The sequence below is a fragment of the Mastigoproctus giganteus genome, chromosome 3, assembly GCF_048544385.1.
Source record: "Mastigoproctus giganteus isolate SK-2022 chromosome 3, ASM4854438v1, whole genome shotgun sequence".
NCBI lineage: Eukaryota > Metazoa > Arthropoda > Arachnida > Uropygi > Thelyphonidae > Mastigoproctus > Mastigoproctus giganteus.
This window is the reverse complement of record NC_143577.1, coordinates 236,037,090-236,059,869: the sequence shown is the minus strand read 5'-3', so window position 1 is coordinate 236,059,869 and position 22,780 is coordinate 236,037,090. Positions and strand designations below refer to the sequence as shown.

Below are 22,780 nucleotides of genomic sequence, written 5' to 3'. Positions count from 1 at the left end.
ATACAGTTTATCAGCTTATTTTGTATTTTATTTCTAAATTACACCTGTGATCCACAATATTTTCTTTTCTGATAATTTTGACTGAATACAGTATCATTTTTAGGAGATTAAACGAGCAGTTTATAATTGATAATTTACTTGTAATTATAACAATTTACATACGTTCCAGGTATTCTTACGTAAGTTGAGTTTTACATAACTCGGGAATGACTAATAAAATATTGCTATGTCAATATCCGTGATATGCCAAAATTACAAAAACCACATAACATCCTCAGAAGAATGAAGAAAAATAGTTATATATTTTTCGATTAATTAGTTATATATTTTAATTAGTTCAATCAAAAACTTTATCTGGGGACGGCGGTGAAGTAGTCATAGTGGCACATAAAAGGAAGAAAAAACGCATGTTATTTTACCATAAAAACTAATATGTATTTCGTAACCTTGGTTATTACAATTGACTTCATTGGTGCCTTCCCTTCACTGCTTCTCATATTCTGTCTTTGTCCTTTATTATTGTGTTCACCATTGACACTGACAAATCTAAATTCCATGCGATACTTGTTAATGTTTGACCATTTTCATGCATCCTTATTATTTTAATTTTCTGTTCCAAATTGATCGCTTTTCTTTTCTTGGTGAATTTACTAGTACTGCTGTCACTTATTCTCTTAGTGGCACCATGATAACGGTCAAAATGAAATTTTCATTAAAGAACTTCACAGAGTTAAGGTGGAAACACTGCTCTATGCATTTGTGCTTTGTTCAGGGGCCTCCTCTGCTCATCTCAAGATTTCTTGGGACAGAGTATTGGCTCCTGAGATGGTTAAGCAGGGCGATCGGCCACGCTTTTACCATCTCTCAGAATGTGCTCTATGTAAACCTCAGCATGAAACCATTGGAAACCATTGGAAATTGACTGGAATTTGGGGGCTGGTTACTCACACTAGCAGGACTTTTGTGGATTTATTGGATGATTGTTTTCTACATCAGCATGTTCGGGAGGCAACTAGAGGGAGTAATACTCTTGATTTGATTATCAGCAGTGATTCTTCATGCATTAAGAATCTGCAGATAAATGAACCACTAGGTGGCAGTGATCACAGTGTGCTGAAGTGGGATTTACTCAAAGAGGTAACTACCATTAGGGGTAAAGGGAAGGGTTATTGCTTCCGTAAAGGCGACTACGATGGACTGAGACAGTATTTAAATTCTATACAGTGGGACCAACTGATGATGTTACCAACAGCAAATTCAAAATGGGAAGCATTCAAAGAACTTATCTTGGAAGCCACTAGGCTTTACATACCAACTAAGAAATATTGTTCAAGGTTTAGGCCAAAATGGATGTCAGATGAACTAATGAGGTATATGTCAGAGAAGAAAAATGCATGGGATACATACAAATTAACACATGACACAGAAGCCTATGATAGATACAAGTTGATATGCAACCAAGTTACAAAGGAGGTTAGGCAGGCGAAGGCAGATTACGAGAAATCCTTGGCAAGGGATGCAAAGAAAAACAGCAAAGAGTTCTTTACTTATGTAAACTCTAGAAGGAAGGGGATGAATCAGATTGGTCCACTTGATATTGATGGGTCAAGTGTTGATGATCCTGCTCAGGTAGCTAACAAACTAAATGAATATTTTGCATCGACATTCACACATGAGGAGTTATTCAGCGAGGGGAATGCCAGAGGTGTATTCAACTCTAGCAGTAAGCTACAGAATCTTGAAATAACTGGGAGTAAAGTGGAGGAGAAACTGTTGAAGATAAACACAAGAAAGGCACCCGGGGTGGATGGGATCTATCCAGTTATATTAAAGGAGGCAGCAAAGAAAGTAAGCAAACCCTTAGCCATAATTATGAGAGCTTCCTTGGACTCAGGGGAGGTACCCATAGACTGGAAATGTGCAAATGTGACCCCAATTCACAAAGGAGGATCAAAGGCTGACACAAGTAATTATAGACCTGTGAGCTTAACTTCTGTTCCAGGAAAATTAATGGAGGCACTGGTTAAAGAAGCACTGCAGGATCATTTAGACAAGACTTCAGTTATAGCTCAGACACAGCATGGTTTTGTTAAGGGGAAGTCTTGCCTGACCAACTTGATTGGATACTATGATGCAGTCACAAAAGAACTGGATGCAGGGAATAACTTTGATATTATATACTTGGATCTTAGAAAGGCTTTTGATACTGTTGCACATGGAAGACTGCTACACAAATTGGAGCAGTGTGACATTGGAGGCAAATTGCTGCTATGGATAAAGGGGTGGTTGAGGGGGAGAAGACAGAGAGTGGTAATCAATGGACACTGCTCATCGTGGACTGATGTTATTAGTGGAGTCCCTCAGGGCTCAGTGTTGGGTCCATTATTGTTTTCTGTTATAAATGATATTGATGATGGTATATCGGGCTTAATGTCCAAGTTTGCAGACGATACAAAGGTTGGCAGGGTTGTCAAGGACACTACTGACACTATGCTGCTGCAACAGGATCTGGAAAGGTTGAGCAGATGGGCTGAGAGGTGGCAAATGAAGTTTAACATTGATAAATGTAAAGTACTACACATGGGAAACAGCAACCCCAGAGCAACGTATCAACTCTGTGGTACTACACTGACAGTGGTAGAGAATGAAAGGGACTTGGGGGTGGTTGTGCAGGCAGATATGAAGTTCTCTGAGCAGTGCAGACGGGCTGCAAGAGTAGCTCATGGAGTATTGTCAATGATATACAGGAATTTTTCCAGCAGGGATAAGGAGGTGATTATTCCATTGTATAAGGCGATGGTCAGGCCACACCTAGAGTACTGTATACAGGTCTGGAGACCTCATTTCAAGAAGGATGTAGAGCTGCTGATACGAGTACAGAGAAGGGCAACAAGATTAGTGAATGGAACAGGCCACACCTAGAGTACTGTATACAGGTCTGGAGACCTCATTTCAAGAAGGATGTAGAGCTGCTGATACGAGTACAGAGAAGGGCAACAAGATTAGTGAATGGAACAAAGGGGTGCTCTTACGAAGAAAGGCTTAAGTTTTGCAAATTACAGTGTCTGGAGACTAGGCACCAGCGAGGTGATCTGATAGAGGTGTATAAAGCCTTGAATGGTTTAAGCATGCTCAATGCTGATGGGATTCTTCCTCTAGCTCAGAAAAATCACCTGAGAGGGCATAAATTCAAATTGAGGAAAGACAGATGTAGGATAGACGTGCGGAAATTTGCCTTTAGCCAGCGGGTGGTTGGTTGGTGGAACAGACTTCCATCCCTTGTGGTGGAGGTTGATAGCCTAAATAAGTTTAAGGCTCAGCTGGACAGGTATTTTGAACGAGGTGAAGTGGAAGTGGGTTTTTTTTTTTTTTTTTTTGGCTGATGCTGCATAAGCTTGCTTTCTTGCATCAAATGCCTCTACTAATGCTAATGCTAATCATCAAGGAAAGGAATCTGCGCACATTGGCACAACTGTTTTGTGGCCAAATTGATTCACCTGACATCTGGGAAGTGACAACAAACCCTTGTACCATCAAACAAACCTGGTGCAGTGCAGCATCTTGTCTTAGATTTTCACTACAAAACGTGCAACACCTAGGATCAGTGTTTCTGGGAAATATTTAGATCATATAACTCCCTCGGAATTGATGCCTCAGCTTTGTGCAGCTCGAAGTGCTACAGACAGGACACCCTGAAAGAAGCGTATAAACTACAACTATTGACTGGTACCACCTTCACATTTTTGAAACTTCAGTGTTGTATTATATGTTAGCTTACTTGTAAATACAATGTGTTTTCCTTTCTTTTAATTCAGTCATTGTAATCGCCTTGAATATTTATAATGAAACTCCTCTAGCTGAACCAGGCTGTTCTGGGGGTGCCCACTGATGTGGAAATAAAAAGATGTTAATAAAATATACTAATTATCACCTCACACGAGCTCACATGTTCACATTTTACTAAAGCACATTTCTGGAGTCACTACCGTAAAACAATAAAGACAATTTGTACTTTCCGTTTTATTGGGCTTTTTTCATTATAAATGGGTAGTAAACTCGATCTTACTGCATTTGCGATAATACTGACAGCTGGAATTCTGTGGGTTTTTACGTTATGGCGAAATGTGTGTCCCCCCTTCACTGAAATCTTTAGTCATATAAAAAAACATTCTTTCCTGTATTTTAAGTTTGTTACTCCTTATCTCACTGGTGCAATTTGTGCATGCTGTGTTTGTTGTTATCGATTGCTTTTTTTTTTACTGTTTTAAATTTTACAATCCTAAAAAAAAAAAAAAAAAAAAAAAAAAAAAGAGAGAGAAAAAAATTTACGTAAATCCAAAGTTACTTAAGTCGGGGACTTACTGTATATCCATTCAGTATGTTATTTCATTTACTTTTCATGAAAAATGATTGTTCTTAATCAAAATCTTTGATTTGTTCTTGCAGCAAAACATCAGAATGCAAAGTCATCACATTTCACCATTAAAAAAGTTCCAGATTTGGAAACTTATTCTTCTAGTGATTTTAGTATCAGTAGGCCAGGACCAAGGGCAGTCAGCTTTCTTCTTCCTCAGATATTACAGGTAAATCTTCTAGATTTCTTGCCATCTAGGATGGTTTCATCAAAAAAGTTTGGTTTACATTAGTCATCTTTCATGTACTCACTCACTTGTGTGTGCGTGCACGCACGCACATGAGGGTGGCAAAATAATTTCCAAAAAATGTCTGTTGTAACACAGGCCACAAAAATTAATATAGTAGTTATAAGTCAGTAGTTGGTATTTTTAATGCATGTTAAATTTTTTAATTTTCCATGCAAAAACCATCTACAGGTAGCCCTCATTTTGCGCTGGTCCGATTTGCACCGATTCGCAATAGTGCCAATTACTAACCACAACGGCATTTTTATTTATTTATTTTTGCAATTTTTTTATAAACTGAAAGTTTAAAATCATTAGACACAATTTATTGGCATCATACTGTGCTATGTATCATGCACTGTTCACGTGATTTAGGGCAGTCTGGGCCAATCAGCAATTAGTGCATTCGTATCAGAGATGAGCAAGATTCCCATCCTCAAAGTAACCATTCGTGGATGCAAGTAGTGAAGGTCCATGCGGTGAAGCATTCAGTTGGTTGTTGTTTACGCTATTTACATGTGTTGTAAATTTATTACGCTAACATTTTTTATTAATTGTGCTATTAATAAATTAAATAATAATAATAGTGATAGCAGTGTGCAGTTTTTTCCGATCATGTTATAAAGTTTTTAATTTAACAGAATAAAGACACGCCATGTCTGGTAAAAGTAGTTAATTGAATCCTAGTGCAATATTTGGAGAATAGAATCTGGTGAAAGCTAATGTGTGTGTAGGGTTATGAATATGCCTTCATAGACTATTACTACAATTATGAAAAATACTAATAAAATAAAACAATTGATGCAAAGTGGTAGGTAAAATTTTTGGTGCCCAGAACCTAACTCTGTGATTTCCGATTGACTCCATTATATAAAGGGTTCCATTTGTGCCTGTCCCTCAGGAACCTAACCCCAACGTAAATCGAGGGCTACCTGTATTTTAGTTTTACAATGTTTCTATTATTATTGACCATGAAAATATACAGATAGACAATCAGTAGAATGAAATAACATTTTAATATTGCTGTATTCTTCTGCTAACGCAGTAGAGTGTTATCTACACATAATAACACTTTACTGTGTAGAGGTTAATAACACTTTACTGTGTAGATGTTAATAACACTTTACTGTGTAGAGGTAAAACATATAATGGCTTATTCCTGTACAGTCTGATTGAAAAATGTAATAAAGTATGTTATATATACCCATCTTGGGGCTTTCATCAGTAGTTTGTGAAAATTAAACTATTTACAATTACTTCAGTAGCTTGAAAAAATTAGACTATTTACAATTGCATTTTAATACTGAAGTTAAATAATATATAAGTTTGATAACAGATCTGAGATATTTGCAACATACATTGAACTACAGAGTTACATCCTGACATCAAGTGGGAACAACAATGAATCATTCATTGTTGTTTTATCTCTGCACAGATATTTCTGAGGAGAAATATTCATAAATGTTTTGGCTATAAGATTCTATCCCCACAACAACTGCCAATGCAACAAAATTTATTCGACTGCTGACAGGTTTAGAAATATACCTTGTTTGGGATGTAAGAGCTTTCAGAGATTGTACTGTAGTTGTAAGGAAAAAATTGGTGGTGTCTATAGCTTATAAAGGTTATTTGGATGCAATTATTTTGTTTTGGGGAAGAATATGTATTTTACAGTATTCTTAAATTGATTGTGTAATTATTAAAGTAATAAGTACGTTGTAAATTACAAGATGGAGCTTAATTCATTAATGAATTATTTAATATAATATTTTCCTTTAGACATTGCAAATTTTATTTTTGATGAAATTTTAATTGGAATGTGTTCTAAGACTAAATTGACTTTTTCATGTCACCTACTGAATATTTTTGGTTACCTAACTGCAACAAATATTATATAATCTTACTTTGTTTTTTATAAAATTGAAATTGAATTCAGATATAAATGTAAGTGGTGTTTATATTTTAGGAACGTCGAGCTGCTGCCCAGAGGGCATGTTCTGCTTCATTGCGCAAATTGAAACCTATTACTAGTAAAAAAATTGCAAGTCATGGTGAAAAAATTGAAACATTGCGGTCATCACAAGCATCTGTACAGGAAAAAATTTTTGAAACTAGGAGTATTATGGAACCTTCTGGGTAAATTTCTTTAAATATGTTTTTTGTTAATACAAGTTTTAATTCTTCACCTCATTTCACTTATGTATTTTTATGAATAGGAAATGAATGGCATGCTTGATAGTTTTTTTTTTTTTTTTTTTTAAGGCAAGTTTCAAAAAATTAAAAGGTATAAAGATTATCAGGCTGGAGTAATTTTTCTTAGAGATTTCATTCTATTATATTTAGCTAAAAATACAAGGCTGTTACAAAGTAGCATTAAAATTTCATACATTTATAATGATTTTATTTTTAACGTAAAAGTAAAACAAAACAACAGTGATAAGAAATTCAGCACCTCAAGTTTACAGAAGTGATGTGGCAGATATTCCAATGAAATTCAGTTTTCTGCTACACTTTATGGAGCCTATCAGCAGTTACAGCAACTAACTTGAGTAATTCTGTTTTTCAGTTCATTGATGGATTATTATAACAGTGGATAATAACATGAATTTTTGATGAAGCTCTTACAGAAAGAAATTGAGTTTGGTTACTAATTTGATGAACATGAAAGACACTAATTTTTCAGCATTTCCAGTTATTGTAAGTCGTGGTGGAATGCTAATTTGTCTTTATTATTTCAAACCAAGCAACAAGCCTATGAAGACTGTGTTTGTTTGTTTGTTTGTTTGTTTGTTTTTTGGTAGTTGTTGGCGCATAGGCTTCTGTGGCCATAATGTACGACCTGGTCTTGGCGCGTTATAGCCTCCGCAGCTAATGCGCCAATAAAAACAAAACAAAACAAACAAAACAAGTGGCCATAATGCACCTCCCAAGGGTTTTTTTTTTTTTTTGCAGTATTTTGATCCAAGCCCGAGGCGGGAATCAAACCCGCGACCTTTGGGTTGCCAGACAGGCACTTTACCCACCTGGCTAGCCCGGTCGGCTAAGAAGACTGTTTTGTCTCTCCTTCAACATCATTGTATGCCTATTTTTCACCTGCCAGATTTAGTTTTTATAGAGCCATATCTGCTGCAACGCGCTCCAAGTTGGTTGTAGAATTTGAATATTTTCAAATTCAATAGCTGAACGCGTTACTAGGTTTGATGTACATCCTTCTGGGGGGGGCGCCTCTGTAGCCAGGTGGGAAGGAGCAGCAGTGCGTAGCACACGCTTCTTGATTAGACCGGGGTTCGAGCCCCTCACCACCAAATACAGAGGATGCAGAAAGGTCAGGGAATGACCACTGCATATCCCGGAGCAATATGGCCTTAGTTGCTAATGCTCCTAAAAACCAAATAACAAACAAAAACAGTACATCCTTCTAGTGATAAATATGTTACCTTTCTTGAACTCTGTCTATGATCTACTTAATATTATTAATTAGGATTACAAATTATAATAAAGGTTAAAGATTAAAAATAAAACTGTATAATAAAGGTTGCAAGCTGTTAAATCATCTGTGTGCTTCTTGATTTATTTAATGCTTCAGGCAACCAACAATATGTATCTCCAAACTGGTCCCCATACAGAATTGTATGGGGACCAGATAGACTATCAGACTGGTGTGATAGACTATCAGCCAATTGCAATTAGTTTGTCTCGCCAAAAGTCTTTGAGAAGTCATTATTAGAAGTGCTTGCTTTTCTGATTTGTGGTGACTACCCAGATGCCATTCATTATATGTTAAAAAATACATTAATAGTATCCTGTCTTGCCTAACCGATTTCTGAAATTCAAAGTACATGGACATAAATGGAGATTTTGTACATTTTTCAGACTTAATTGTTTCATTCAACTCAGTTTGAGTTCGAATACAGTAGTTTGAATCTTTATCTTTATCATTACAGACATCTTATTTAATTTCTAACCATTTTTTTTTTATGGGCTTACTTATTTACTTTCTAATAGAACTGTAGTTTTTATGGTTGATAAAGCTCGTCTCAGAGTAAATTAGTTTTGATATTCCTCAAGGTGAATCATTATCTGCTTCTCTCTCTCTCTCTCTCTCTCTCTCTCTCTCTCTCTCTCTCTCTCTCTCCATCAGAACTTTGTTCATATGCAGATGATGTGTGCTCTAACTTTGCTATACCTAATTTTGCTTCTACTAATTTTAATCATTTGTTCAGGTGTATTTACAATGAATTTATTGATTTTGTTAATTATATTTCAAAATTTAGTTTGCAGTACAATTAGTAGAAATCAAAATTTGTAACTTTTTTCTCTTTTAGTAATCCTTGTTTTCTGGAGGTTAGTTTAAATAATTCTGTTTTGCTTCCTGATTTAAAAAAAAAAATGTAAATCCTTAAACTGTAAAGTTACTTTGTCTTCCTATGAGAAAGAGAATACTTGTGTGGCTTTTCAGATGTGATGTGATTTTTTGTGAATTGTAAATCTACCCTGATGAAATATTTTACATTGTTAATTATCCCATTATTTACTTATGCATTGCCTATCTGGTCTTTATCTTGTCCCTCTAATCTTCATCTCTTACTTAATATTGAGTATGAAATTTAAAATGATGCAATTAGTGAGTCTTATATTGAGTCTCATTCTCTTCTCATTTCTGAACTTGAATATACTGTGTTTAAGCATTTTGTCCAATGGTTTATTCTGTGGTAAAAGTTAAGATTTCATTCACTGATTTTTAGGTGAAAGAAAAATGAAACATGTAATTTGTCTGTTTGCTGTGTGTGTGTGTGTTTTGTAAAGGGAACAAACTTGTGTTATGTACATCTGCCCTACTGTGGTGCTGCGTGGATTATGCCTAATTTATGTAATATTCTTTTATGGCAATAAAGATTTCACATACAGGAAGAGCCATAACCAATCTAATGACCTGAGAATTGTATATATGCAGACAATCTCTCACTTACAACAGATAATGGGAATGCACACCATCTTATTAAAAATGATTCTTCTTTCCAGGTCATCTTCATTTTGTAATAACAGAAAGTTCTCAAGCATATCCAGGTACACAATGCTATTAACTGTCTTTTCACTGAAAAATTAAAGCCCATTAACTTTTCTTGAGTTTAATGTATTTCACACAGAAATTATATTAACTTTAGGGCTGTCATTCACCTTTTGCAGATATTTGTTAAGGCTGCTTAAAACTAAAAGTGTTAAGGTTGACTTTCCCACTAACATAAGAGGTAAATATGTCACTGAAAATAAAATGGTCGAGCGTGTTGTCCTCATTTTCAAGCCATGCCAACAGATCAGTGTAATGTTTTTCGTTTTAGTTCTCGTTATATGTGATATCTTACCAATCCTTGCAAATTTTTGGTTTAGTTGCAGATGCTGATATAGCAACTTTTCAAATAGTTGCACAAGGTGTAATATATAGTTAGCATATAATCAGGGAAAAAAATATTTTAGCTGCTTAATTTATCTAGATCCTCTTGAAGTAGCAAACCAGATTACTATTATTAAAATAAACATACCAACAAAACTGTCACAAGACCTTTATCATATGTAGGCAGTAATCAGAAGGTTTTGGGACTGATATTGTACCTTGAAATTGCAGCATTGTAGCGAGTTGCTTCTTGCAACATGTTCAGTGACTCTTCTCGACATAGTAACATGTGAATCTCGTGCTTATCAGGAGTTAGTCTAAATTAGTGTATATTAAATAGGAGTATTGGATGCCTTTTGTTGCATTTTAAAATAAGCGATTTTACTGAACAGTGAATTTGCATTAAATTTTGTTTCAAGTTAGGGAAAAATTCAAAAACCCACAAAACGTTAAAAACAATTTTTGGAGAAGATGCTATGTGGTGTTTTTAAAGACTTTTCAGTGGCTTGCAAAATTTAAAGAGGGTGACTTGTCTGTTGAAGATTATCCTTGGTTTGACTGCCCTTCAGCTTCAAAAAACGATTGTTGCTCATGTTCATGATCTAGCCAGGAGTGATCAGTGTTCAACTACTGTGAAGTTACTAGTTAAATTGATATTTCTTGTGGGATATGTCAATCAAATTTTAATTCAAAATTTGAGAGTGCTCCCAGCAAAGTTTGTGCCTCACATTTTCACTGATGATCACAGAGCAGCAAGTTCTTGCATGTCAGGATTCCATCAATATTACTGTTGCACACTGTTTCTTATGTGACTATGACCCAAAAACAATAGCCCTATTCTCTCAGTGAACATTCTATCTTCTCCAAGGCCAAAAAAAGCAAAACTGTCTTGATAAAATGTGAAGATCGTGCTTATCATATTTTTTGACTCGAAGGACATTATTCATTATGAATTTGTTCCACATATCGAACACTGAACCAGGAATACTACAAAACAGTTCTATTGTGATTATGTGATGTTGTTTGGAGAAAACAGTCAGAAAAGTGGACTTTGGGGAATTTGCACTTTCATCACAATAGCTCTCCTGCATACTCAGCAGTCTCCATTAAAAAATTTCTTGCAGAGCACTCCGTTACTGTAGTTCCCCATCCCCTGTACTCATAGAATTTGTTTCCCTGCAATCCCCCCTCTCATTTAAGGTCCCCTTTTAAAGGTCACAGATTTACAATAACAGGAATTCAGAATGCAACACAGGAACTACTAGTATTTCCAAAAGAAGCCAATCAGGAAGCTGCAGAAGCATTGGAATCAATGTATACACTGTCAAGAAGGCTACTTCAAAGAAGCTCCATCCAAATAGCTGGTAAGCTTCATTGTTTTCAAAATATTAGTTGGTCTTAACTTTTTTTTTCACACCGTGTGTGTGTGTGTGTGTGTGTGTGTGTGTGTGTGTGTGTGTGTGTGTGTGTGTGTGTGTGTGTGTGTGTGTGTGTGTGTGTGTGTGTGTGTGTGTGTGTGTGTGTGTGTATTATTGCAGCATATATACCAGCACACCACTATGCTGGTATCTCTGTGCTTTATTTTGTGGAAAAATATGGGTCCAATCTTACAGTCTGTGTATCTTTAATTTTTATTATTTTTTTTAAATGAATGACAATGCAAATTTACTACTCTATACATACAGATATTGAATATTTTGATAATTTTGAAAAAATTAAAAGCTAATTCATCATATAAAATTACCATTATTCAAATATTACAGAGGTAAACTACTTTGAATTATATATTACATGCTTATTGAGGGAATGGTTCATTAAAATACAAGAAGAAAAATCCACATCCATTGAAGTAGGAGCAATGGGTTTTGAGTTAGAGCGTTATATCATTTCCGCTTCTAGCATTTTGCATATAATAGTAAATTTATGAAAAGCAATCACTATGAAAAAGCTTACTTTAATTAGAAACATTTTTATTTTAATTCTTACTAAGTATCTGAATGATATTATTTGTATTGTACATGGTTATCCAGAACAAATGTTTGTTGACCAAAATTTAGCTATGAATTGAAGAGCACTTAGAAATTCAGTAATGTTGTATAGCAGGAGTAAATGAAATTGATTAGTACTGCAATCAAACTGAAACATGATCAAAAGAAAATATCACAAAAGATGTTCCAAATGAGTGCTGCTACGTGACAAGTGACAGGCTTCAACATGGTGTGAGAAGGAATCATGTGCACTTGCGAGTAGTACTGTGTTTTTTTTTTAATAGCTTTAGCTTCGTCTTTGCGATTTAACAAGTTATCTCGGTTTTTAACCTCTGTAATATAAACAATTTGTTTCATGTGGCACCACAAAAAAATCCAATGGGTTAAGGTCAGGTGGCTAAGGAACTTGGCAGCAGTCAAGAAATGGAACCTCCATGACCAATCCAGTGATTCCAGTAACAATCACTTAAGAATATTCTTACTTGTTGCCTGAAATGTTTTGCAAGGGATCGAAATAATTTTGTAATAACTGAGAGCAAAGTGGAGGAGAAATTATTGAAATTGAACATAAGAAACATTTTCTTATTGAACATATTTCTTATGTTCAGTAAGAAAGAGTGGATGGGATCTATCCAGTTATATTAAAGGAAGCAGCAAAGGAAGTTAGCAAACCCTTAGTCATAATTATGAAAGCTCCCTTGGACTCAGGGGAGGTCCTCATGGACTGGAGATTTGCAAATGTGTCCCCAATTCACAAAGGGGGATCAAAAGTGACATGAGTAAATACAGACCTGTTAGTTTAACTTCGGTTCCAGGGAAATTAATGGAGGCACTGGTTAAGGAAGCAATGTTCGCTGCAGTCTTGTATCCTATATACTGTATACAAGACTGCAGTTATAGTTCAGACACAGCATGGGTTTGTTAAGGGGAAGTTGTGTCTGACTGATTTGATTGGATACTATGATATGGTCACAAAAGAACTGGATGCAAAAAATAATTTTGATATCATATACTTGGATTTTAGGAAAGCTTTTGATACTGTGGCACATGGAAGACATACTGTACAAATTGGAGCAGTATGGCATTAAGGGCAAGTTGCTACAATGGATAAAAGGATGGTTGGGTGGGAGAAGACAGAGTGGTAATCAATGGACACTGCTCTTCGTGGACTAATGTTATCAGTGGTTTTCCACCTCAGAGTTTGGTGTTGGGCCCATTGTTGCTTTTCATATTTATCAATGATATTGATGAAGGTATATCAGAGTTAATGTCTAAGTTTACAGACGATACGAAGGTTGGCATGGTTGTTAATGATAGTAATAATAGTATGCTATTGCAACAGGATCTGGAAAAGTTGAGCAGATTGGTTGAGAGGTGGCAACTGAAGTTTAACATTGACAAATGTAAATTACTGCATATGGGTAGCAGTAACACCCAGAGTAAAGTATCAACTGGGTGGTACTACACTCAGGTAGTGGAGAATGAAAAGGATCTGGGGCTAATTGTGCAGTCAGATTTGAGGTTTTCTGAGCAGTGCAGACAGGCTGCAAGAGTAGTTCATGGTGTCTTGTCAATGATATACAGAAATTTTGCTAGCAGGGATAAGGAAGTGTCTGCAATAAGGCCTCTGAGGTTGGGATTATTCATACTACCAATTTTAAACACACACACACCAACCGTTTATGACTGATTGAATAATGAAATAAAATAAAATAAAATGATAAAAAAGACTGTAAAATAATATTTACAAAAAACTGAAATATAACAAAAATAAAATAAGTGAAGATACATTAAAATATAAATATAAAAGCGATAAAAAAGACGATAAAAACACTATTAGAGCTTTCGGAGGTGTCTACCTCCTTCCTCAGTAATAGTGAGACTTAAGCGACACATCCTTAAGTACCAGGTTCACGGCACACGTGGATGACCAGGCGTATACTCAGCATTCCTTTCACTTGTACCAGAACCGGAAGTGGTCTGGAGACATGGAAAATTAAAACGTTTATCTCTGGCCAAAACCACCGCCTCAAAAAGGGGGTGAAGCCTAACTCCCCTGTCTCTGTTCATGCTATTGTTACCAGAGGATCCAATCCACAGACTTTCCAGCCACTTGCGGTCCCAGAATCTATGCGCCCAGTCAAGGATGACAGCGTTGTTGGGGGAGATCTGGTGTTGTTTTTCCCAATAGTGCTCGGCAATGGCGGATTTATTGAGCTCTGCGGTCCGTATCGCTCGTGAATGCTCCCCCAGACGGTCCTTGAGACGCCGTCCTGTCTCCCCCATGTAACATTCCCCACAATCCGGGCATGTGATCTCATATACGACCCCACTACTAGAATCCCTAGTAATGGGGTCTTTGACCTGTGACACTACTGTGTGCAACCTCCGGCCCGGAAGCTGCACACAGCATGTCTGAAAGTCGTGAAGCATCCTCGCAATGCGATCTGACAGGCCCGGATAGTAGGGAACATACACTGTGGTAAGTGGTACAGGTGGAACTACCCGATTGGGCTCTTCCTCTCTATTGTATTCATCAATGACCCTCTGGGGGTAACCGCACCTCATAAGATCCGTCGTGATTTGCCTAATTTCCTTCTCTCCCTCCTCAGGGGTACTGCAATGTGTTCTCACCCTACCCAAAAGTGCTCTGGCCACACTATTTTTATGTTGAACAGTCTGTGCCATCCTATAATGTGTGTACTGGCCCCTACACATTGGTTTCCTATAAACCTTAGTTCTAAGTCTGGGGCTTTCCCTATATACCGTTATGTCCAGAAATGGGAGGGTACCATCTGTTTCTACCTCCGAGGTGAATTTTATAAAGGGGGAGAAACCATTGAGAAACGAGACCACATCTTCCTCTCTCCCCTTCTTTACAATAGTGAACGTGTCATCAACATATCGTTTCCACTTACGCATAGGGAACTCCAATCTCGCGAAAACCCTATTCTCAAATTCCTCCATAGCCAGATTTGCAACAATAGCGCCGATTGGAGAACCCATGGCTGTGCCGTGAACCTGTTTATACATCACTCCTTGGAAAACCAAGGTTGTACTAGAAAGACATAATTCAACAGCACCACATATATCTTCTATGTTTAGGGGGGATCTAGCACTTAAGGTATTATCCTTTTGTAAAGCCAACCTCACACATTCTACCCCATGTGCTATGGGGATACACGTAAATAATGATATAACATCTAATGACATCATCTCGTCCTCCCCTATTTCTTGACTCCTTACAAAGTTCACAAATTCCACACTGTCTCCAATGACCAATGCGGACCGCCCCACAACCGGGGAAATCAGCTGCACCAGATATTTTGATAAAGCATACGTAGGGCTACCAATGAAGGAAACTATGGGCCGTAATGGAACATTCTCCTTGTGTGTCTTAGGTAACCCATAAAATCTGGGCAGTCGACACCCTGTTGCATGCATGGACCAATACTTGTCCTTTGGAATCTTTTCCATTCTTAGACAGGATTGTAGCATCTTATTTACACACTGTTCTAAGCTAGCCAAGGGGTTTCTGTGGATAATCTTATAAGTATCACTATCACCTAATAAGTCTAACACTTTCTTGTGGTAATCTTCTTTGTTTAATACCACCGTTGATCTGCCTTTATCTGCTGGTAGGATTATGATATCTTTATACCTGACATTTTGCTAATCAAATTCGTGTTAAAGCTGTCGCCATCCTGGGCCAAGCAAAAACGGTTGCTCCAAATCTTACCCCGAAACAGAAGAAAGCACTAGAAGAACTTAAACGGGATGTATTTTAACTTATTTACTTATTTTATTTTTGTTATATTTCAGTTTTTTGTAAATAATTAAGTTTTTTGTAAATATTATTTTACAGTCTTTTTTATCATTTTATTTTATTTTATTTTATTTTATTTTATTTTATTTCATTATTCAATCAGTCATAAACGGTTGGTGTGTGTGTTTAAAATTGGTAGTGATTGTCTCCTTGTATAAGGCAATGGTCAGGCCACACCTTGAGTACTGTATACAGGTCTGGGGGCATCATTTTAGGAAAGATGTAGAGCTGCTAGAACGAGTACAGAGAAGGGCAGCAAGATTGGTGAGTCAAACAAAGGGTTGCTGTTACCAAGAAAGGCTGAAGTTCTGCAAATTGCAGCTTCTGGGGGCTAGGCACCTGCAAGGTGATCTAATTGAGGTGTATAAGGCTTTGAATGGTTTGAGCAAGCTTGATGCTGATGGGATTTGAATTTACGTCCCCTCAGGTGAGTAATCACCTGAGGGGACGTAAATTCAAACTGAGGAAAGGCAATTGTAGAATAGATGTGCGGAAATTTGCTTTTAGCCAGCGGGTGGTTGATAGTTGAAACAAACTTCCATCTGTTGTAGTTGGAGGTCAACAACTTAAATAAGTTCAAAGCAGAACTAGACAAACATTTGGAGTGAATCGATGGGTGAAATGGGAAGTTTTTTTTTTTTTTTTGGCTGATGCTGTTTTCTTGCTTTCTTGCATCATATGCCTATGCTAATGTGGAGGCACTCACTCATGCTGAAACCACATATTGTCACTTACACTTAAAGGAACATCTTCCAGAAGCGTTAGCAATGCCCTCTGCAAAAAGCAATGATCAACATTTAGGCAAGCAGGGAACTTGTGTTGAATAAAGTTATCTCCTACAGTGCTGACCCACATGTTGACTCTAAACCCAACGTGGAAATGGGATTGCTGAATGGTGTGAGAATTTTTCACTGACCATGTATGTAGATTGTGCATGTTGAATATCTCACCTTGTGTAAATGTTGGCTCGTCAGTCCACAGGATATTGACAAGAAAGTCAGGCCTGTTCATACAATTAAGTATCCATAAACAAAATTGCTCATGTGCAAGTGAATCTTCTGCTTGCTATACCTGAACTCTGCATATGGCATGCATAGAGCCCATGTTCATGCAGTGTGTGCCAGATGACGGTTTTGGGATGACCCATTCTTGCAGCAACTCTTCGTGTGCTGGTAGAGTTATCTAATATCATGATATCCAGCATCTTTCTCTGCTTGTGTAGAATATGATTGGGCCATCCTCGGTCATGATGCCATTTCACTATACCCCACTCCCTCAAATTACAGTGAACATTGACAAACATGCTAATTAGGGTGTCATCCTGTTGGAAAATGATGCTGGTATTTGGTGACTACAACTCTAGCATTTCCTTCACATACACCGTACACAAAGTGAATGTCTGCATATTCTGCTAGCATTAATTCTCTTCTACTTGCCCTACACATAACGAAGTTACGTACCAACCTGTTTGTTGCATCCTTATATTTTCATCATGTGTTTTATAAAAAAATACAGCATTATTTTACATAACATTTTATGCAATAATCTGATTTGCCTACTGATTTCAAAGACACCTTTTATGTTTGCAGTTCAAGCAAAGGTGAAGTTTTGGATCCTGCCTCACCTCCCCCACAAGATATTTGAACAGGTCCTTCTGATTCATGTTCCACTCCTTGTTGTGACCAACCTGGCAATATAGTAAATTTGTCACAGAGTTAGTATTAGTATTGGCAATATAATATGAGGAAAAAGACTTATACATACAGCACCAGCCAAAAAAAAAACTTAATTTGCCCATTCCTTCCAAACCTTCCTTAAATTAATTCAAACTGTTCATTTCCACAGTGCCAGGTGGAAGTTTATTTCAACAATTGCTTACCTTTTGGCTGAAAACAAATTTCTATACATATGTCCTGCAACGATCCTTTTCCAGTTTAAATTTAAATTTATATCGTCTTGTGTTTTTCATCTCAGAAATAGTAAAGATTCCATCAGCATTTAGTTTATTTAGCCCTTTTAAAGCCTTATAAAATTGCAATTTAAAGAACCCCATGCTGTCTTGGTAAGCATATCCTTTTGTATCCCAAACTAATTTTGTTGCTCATCTCTGCACCCTTTCCAACAAGATCTGTGTCTTTCCTATAATGTAATTTCCAAACTTGTATTTTTTTTTTTTATGCAAACCCCAAACAAGAGAGGTATTAGAACCTATAGTACTTAGTACTGTGCTTGGGTTGGAGGTTGAGAAGACGAAAGAAGATATTTGTTGACATTGGACTTGAACTTCTGTAGACTGTAATTTTTTTTTTCGAACCATGAAGATTCTTAATACATAGCAGTGATAAATCACTGCTAATAACCAGTACATGGAAAGCAATGTCCATGTACTGGTTATTAGCAATGTCCATGTAGTACATGGACATTGCTTTCCCCTTGAGTTCCAACTTGAGAATGACGAAAAAGCACGGGCAGAAATTTGGAAGTAATTAAAGTGCATTATCAGTAAAAGAATAGCATTTTCAATACAACTGTAATGCATAAATTGAAATTAACTTGGCAAAAAATATTGGAACTTGCCAACACACACGCACGTTTTTATAATAAAATTGGATTAACTGTTAAGCAAGAGGTATTGGATTAACTGTTAAGTAATGTGCATAAATATAGTGCTTGTTAATTTTAACTGCATATGATAAATGGTGATATTAACAGAAAATGCATTCTTTAAGAACTTAATGTACCATAGTTTTGCTGAATACCTGGTATTGTGTTATCAGTGGTGCTGTTATTCAGTACTTGTGAATATCTATAATTATAGTTTATTATCTCGCTATTTAAAGTAATTAACTTTAAATAGCCTTCTTCAGGAAAAAGACAAATTAATGATTTCACTGTATTCATTCTATTTTTTATTTATTTTTATATAGAACAAGCAAAATAATGAAAGAAAGAATAAATTCACAGAAACAAGGAATAAAACTTTCAAGCACAAGTACCCAAACAGCAGATCACAATGCAGTGGACTCCTTTTCCGAAAATATTTGGCTTACTGTATGTAGAATTCAAACCTAAAAGAATTTACCTTCTTATATATCTGAGTGTAAATTATTTATTATTTTATTTTATTTTTTGCAGATAAAAGTAGGTAAGGTGGTTTTAAAGAAAATAAATTGATCACAGAACACAGTATACTATACTGAAAGGCCAGAATTCATGGGATACCTGGTTCCTGGGCAATGCGATGCTGTCACCCCTCTTACTAGTGGACGAACCCACCACTTGGCAGGTATATAGGTACACTGCATTCACGTGGACTGTAATTCGATGTCAGTATGGATAAATGTCATGAGTTAACCTACTTTGAAAGAGGGATGATAGTGGGTGCCCAATGCATGGGTCACTATTGCATAGGTGGTACAAAAATTGCACTATCCCCGTTCGACAGCGTTGAGAGTGTATCAGGAATATGCCATTTCCAGAATAACATCTCATCGTGGACAGCACTGTGGGCAGAGAAAGGTGGTGGATGAACATGGCCGTTGATGTCTGTCTCGCATTTTTTCAGCCAACTGGAGAGGGACAGTGGCACAAATCACCGCCAACTTCAACAAGGGAGGTGCCAGAAATGTCTCCACCAAGACCATCAGGTGATCATTAGCCATAGTAGGTTATGGGAGGTTACGATCCACCCGAGTCCTATTGCTAACACCACGACACAGGATTTAACGCCTCAACTGAGTGAAAGAACATCGGCATTGGACCTTGAATGGTTGAAGATGGGTCTCCTGGTCTGATGAGTCCTGCTTCTAGTTATTTCGAATGGGCAGGAGGGTGTGTGTATCTGGCGAAAACTGCACAAAGCTATGTACCCTCCATGTCAACGAGGAACTGTTCAGGCAGATGGTTGGTTGGTTGGTAATGGCCTTGGATGTGTTCACCTAGCATACTTTGGGACCTCTGGTATGTCTAGATGCATCTCTGAACAATCCAGGTTACATGTTCAACCTTGCAGACCATCTGCATCCCTTTGTGGTTATTGTGCACCCACAGGGCAATGGACTCTTCCAGCAGGACAATGCACCTCCCCACAGAGCCTTGGTGACTAGAACCTGTTTTTGAAATAGGCCTCTGGGGTTGGGAATGTTCTGATTCATAATAATACACCAACTGTATAACTGAAACTTTATTAAAATAGGAATAATATAGTATAAGACCAGATCAAATTAAAATGATAAAATAAAATACACTGATTGTACAATAAAAGCAATAAGATAAAATAAAATATAAAGAATAGCAATTATACTATACAGAATAAAAGTGATTAAAACAACCGTAGCTTTCAGAGGCGGCTGCCTCCTTTATCAACAGTAAGACTTAACTTGTCATGGTACATCCTTAAATAACTGCAGGATCACAGCACACAGCATGTGATACAGTAGGAGCATGGGCAGTATCCTCCACATGTGTACTGAAACCAGAAATGGCTTGGGAGCATGCCAGGCACTACCATTCATCCCATCCCAGAATTACGGTTTCAAAGAGGGGATGACTAGGGATTCCCGTCTCTATTAATGGTATTATGCTCAGAAGAGCAAATCTGCAAACTCTCAAGCCATTTGAGGTTTCAAAATCCATTCAAATAGTCAACTACAACGGCATAGCTAGGTGAAATTTTGTGGTTCTCCTCCCAAAAATGTTAGGCCACAGCACATTTCTCATAATCTGCAGCCTTTATTGCGTTACTGTGCTCCCCCATACGATTTTTGAAATGGTGTTTTGTCTCACCAACATAGCACTCCTCACAATCCCATGGAAGGTTCAAGTGGGATCATATATGAGATTAAATGCTTGACCATTTTCACAGATTTTGGAACCTCAAATGGCTTGAAAGTTTGTGGATTTGCTGTTCTGAGCATAATACCATTAATAGAGACGGGAATCCGTATTCATCCCCTCTTTGAAACCGCAATTCTGGGATGGGATGAATGGTTCCGCCTGGCATGCTCCTGAGCCAATTCTGGTTTCAGTGCACATGTGGAGGATACTGCCCATGTTCCTATGGTATCACATGCTGCGAGCCATAATCCTGTAGTTATTTAAGGATGTACATGACAAGTTAAGTCTTACTGTTGATAAAGGAAGCAGTTGCCTCTGAAAGCTACAGTTGTTTTTATTCCATATATAGTGTAATTGCTATTCATTATATTTTATCATTTTAATTTGATCCGGTCTTATACTATACACTGAGTGATCACTGAATTATGTCCTCCTTTTGCCCTCAGTACAGCCACTATCTGACATGGCATTGATTCAACAAGATGGGAAACGTTCGGGAGGTATGGCCAACCAAGCTGTGTGTGTAATGCACCCAGCAATGCAGGTTTGGAGGTGATTGATGTATCCAGACGCCTGATATGCCTTTCCATAGTGTCCCACAAGTGCTCTATGGAATTTATATTGGTGGAGTTCAGAGGCCAATCGATATGCTGATAGTCAGAACTGTTCTTTAAACCATTCCTGCACAACAGGTGCCCGATGGCTCGGCGCATTGTCATCTTGGAAGACATCGTCGCCATTTGGGAAAAGGTGTACCATAGCGGGGTGTACACAGTCAGCAAGCAGTTGACGATAACAGAGACCACTGATACGTTGTTCCACATGCACCAGGAGTCCAAGTTCCTGCTAGTGAAACATGCCCCACACCATACAACCACCTCCACCAGCCTGCACTTTTGATACCATGCATGATGGATCAAGAGCCTCTTGTTGTTGATGCCAAATCCGTACACCATCCACAGTGTGGAGGGTATAAAAAAACTCATCCGACCAGCACACCTTCTTCCAGTCTTCTAACATCCAACTTGCATGCTCTTTGCTCTTTTAATTTTCTAATCCAACTAGATTACTTTCCTTTTCTTGATAGATTTACTAGGACCACTGTCACTTATTCTCTTAGTCAGCCCCATGATAACAGTCAAAATTAAATTTTCTGAAAAGAACTTCACAGGGTTAAGGCCAAAACTCACTGTTATCACTCCACCAGAGCTCACATTTTACTAAAGCTCATTTCTGGAGGTCACTGCCATAAAATAATAATTTTCACTTTTCGGGTTACTGGGCTTTTCTGTTAGTGTATAAACGGGTAGTAAACTCGTTTATAATCGATCTTATTGCATTTACGATAATACCGATAGCTGGAATTCTGTGGGTTTTTATTATTATAGTGAAATGTGTCCCCTTCACTGAAATCTTCAGTTATATAAAAAAAAAATATATAAATGACGTAACGTAGTCCAAATCTACATAAGCCATGGCCTTACTGTATCGAAAAATGTTCAAAAAAAGTATGGCGATAGATAAAATACAAAAAAACTTACCACGCACTACTCGCGTGTCCAATATGCGAGTATTGCATATTGGACACGCTGTATCTTGTTATAGGGGCTGTATCTTGTTATAGGCTTACATCTTGGTGTATAAATGCCTTGACATGGCTGTAATTCTGACAAAGCAGACACTAATGTCTGCTAGCAAAATGATGCAAGGAAGCAAGCACCAGCCAGAAAAAATCTGTTTTCCATGGGACTTATGAAATTGTGCAGTAATGACTATAATAAATTTACTTTTTTTACTCCTTCCTCTTTTAGCTAGCATAATGTTTGCATTTTTAAATTCATGCTTCTGTAAATTATGGATATGAAATTGAATATGTAAAAAAAAAAAAAAGGAATAAAATAAATAATACGGTGTATATACATATTTTTAAATTTTTATTTTATTTTTTCAGTTAATTGAATTGTTAATAATAATTTGTGTCTAATTTGAGTATAAAATATTTTTTAAAGTTAAACCAAAAATTACAAATTTTAGAATGTATGGTGGCAAATGTTAAAGCATTAGTATTGTGATTAAAAGTTCAGTATTCATTTAATAC

The 22,780-nt window shown here is 37.0% G+C and overlaps 1 protein-coding gene across 2 annotated transcripts in view; it reads left to right on the top strand.

Annotated features, from left to right (window-relative positions):
- The window catches only part of LOC150088901 (uncharacterized), a 101,230-nt gene that overhangs the window by 43,238 nt on the left and 35,212 nt on the right, over positions 1-22,780 (top strand). For both annotated transcript variants that reach the window (XM_090370947.1, XM_090370946.1), the window contains exons 5-7: positions 4,447-4,583; positions 6,607-6,776; positions 18,774-18,897. In XM_090370947.1, the coding sequence (XP_090227073.1) occupies positions 4,447-4,583; positions 6,607-6,776; positions 18,774-18,897 (431 nt within the window). The remainder of the gene's footprint in view (positions 1-4,446; positions 4,584-6,606; positions 6,777-18,773; positions 18,898-22,780) is intronic.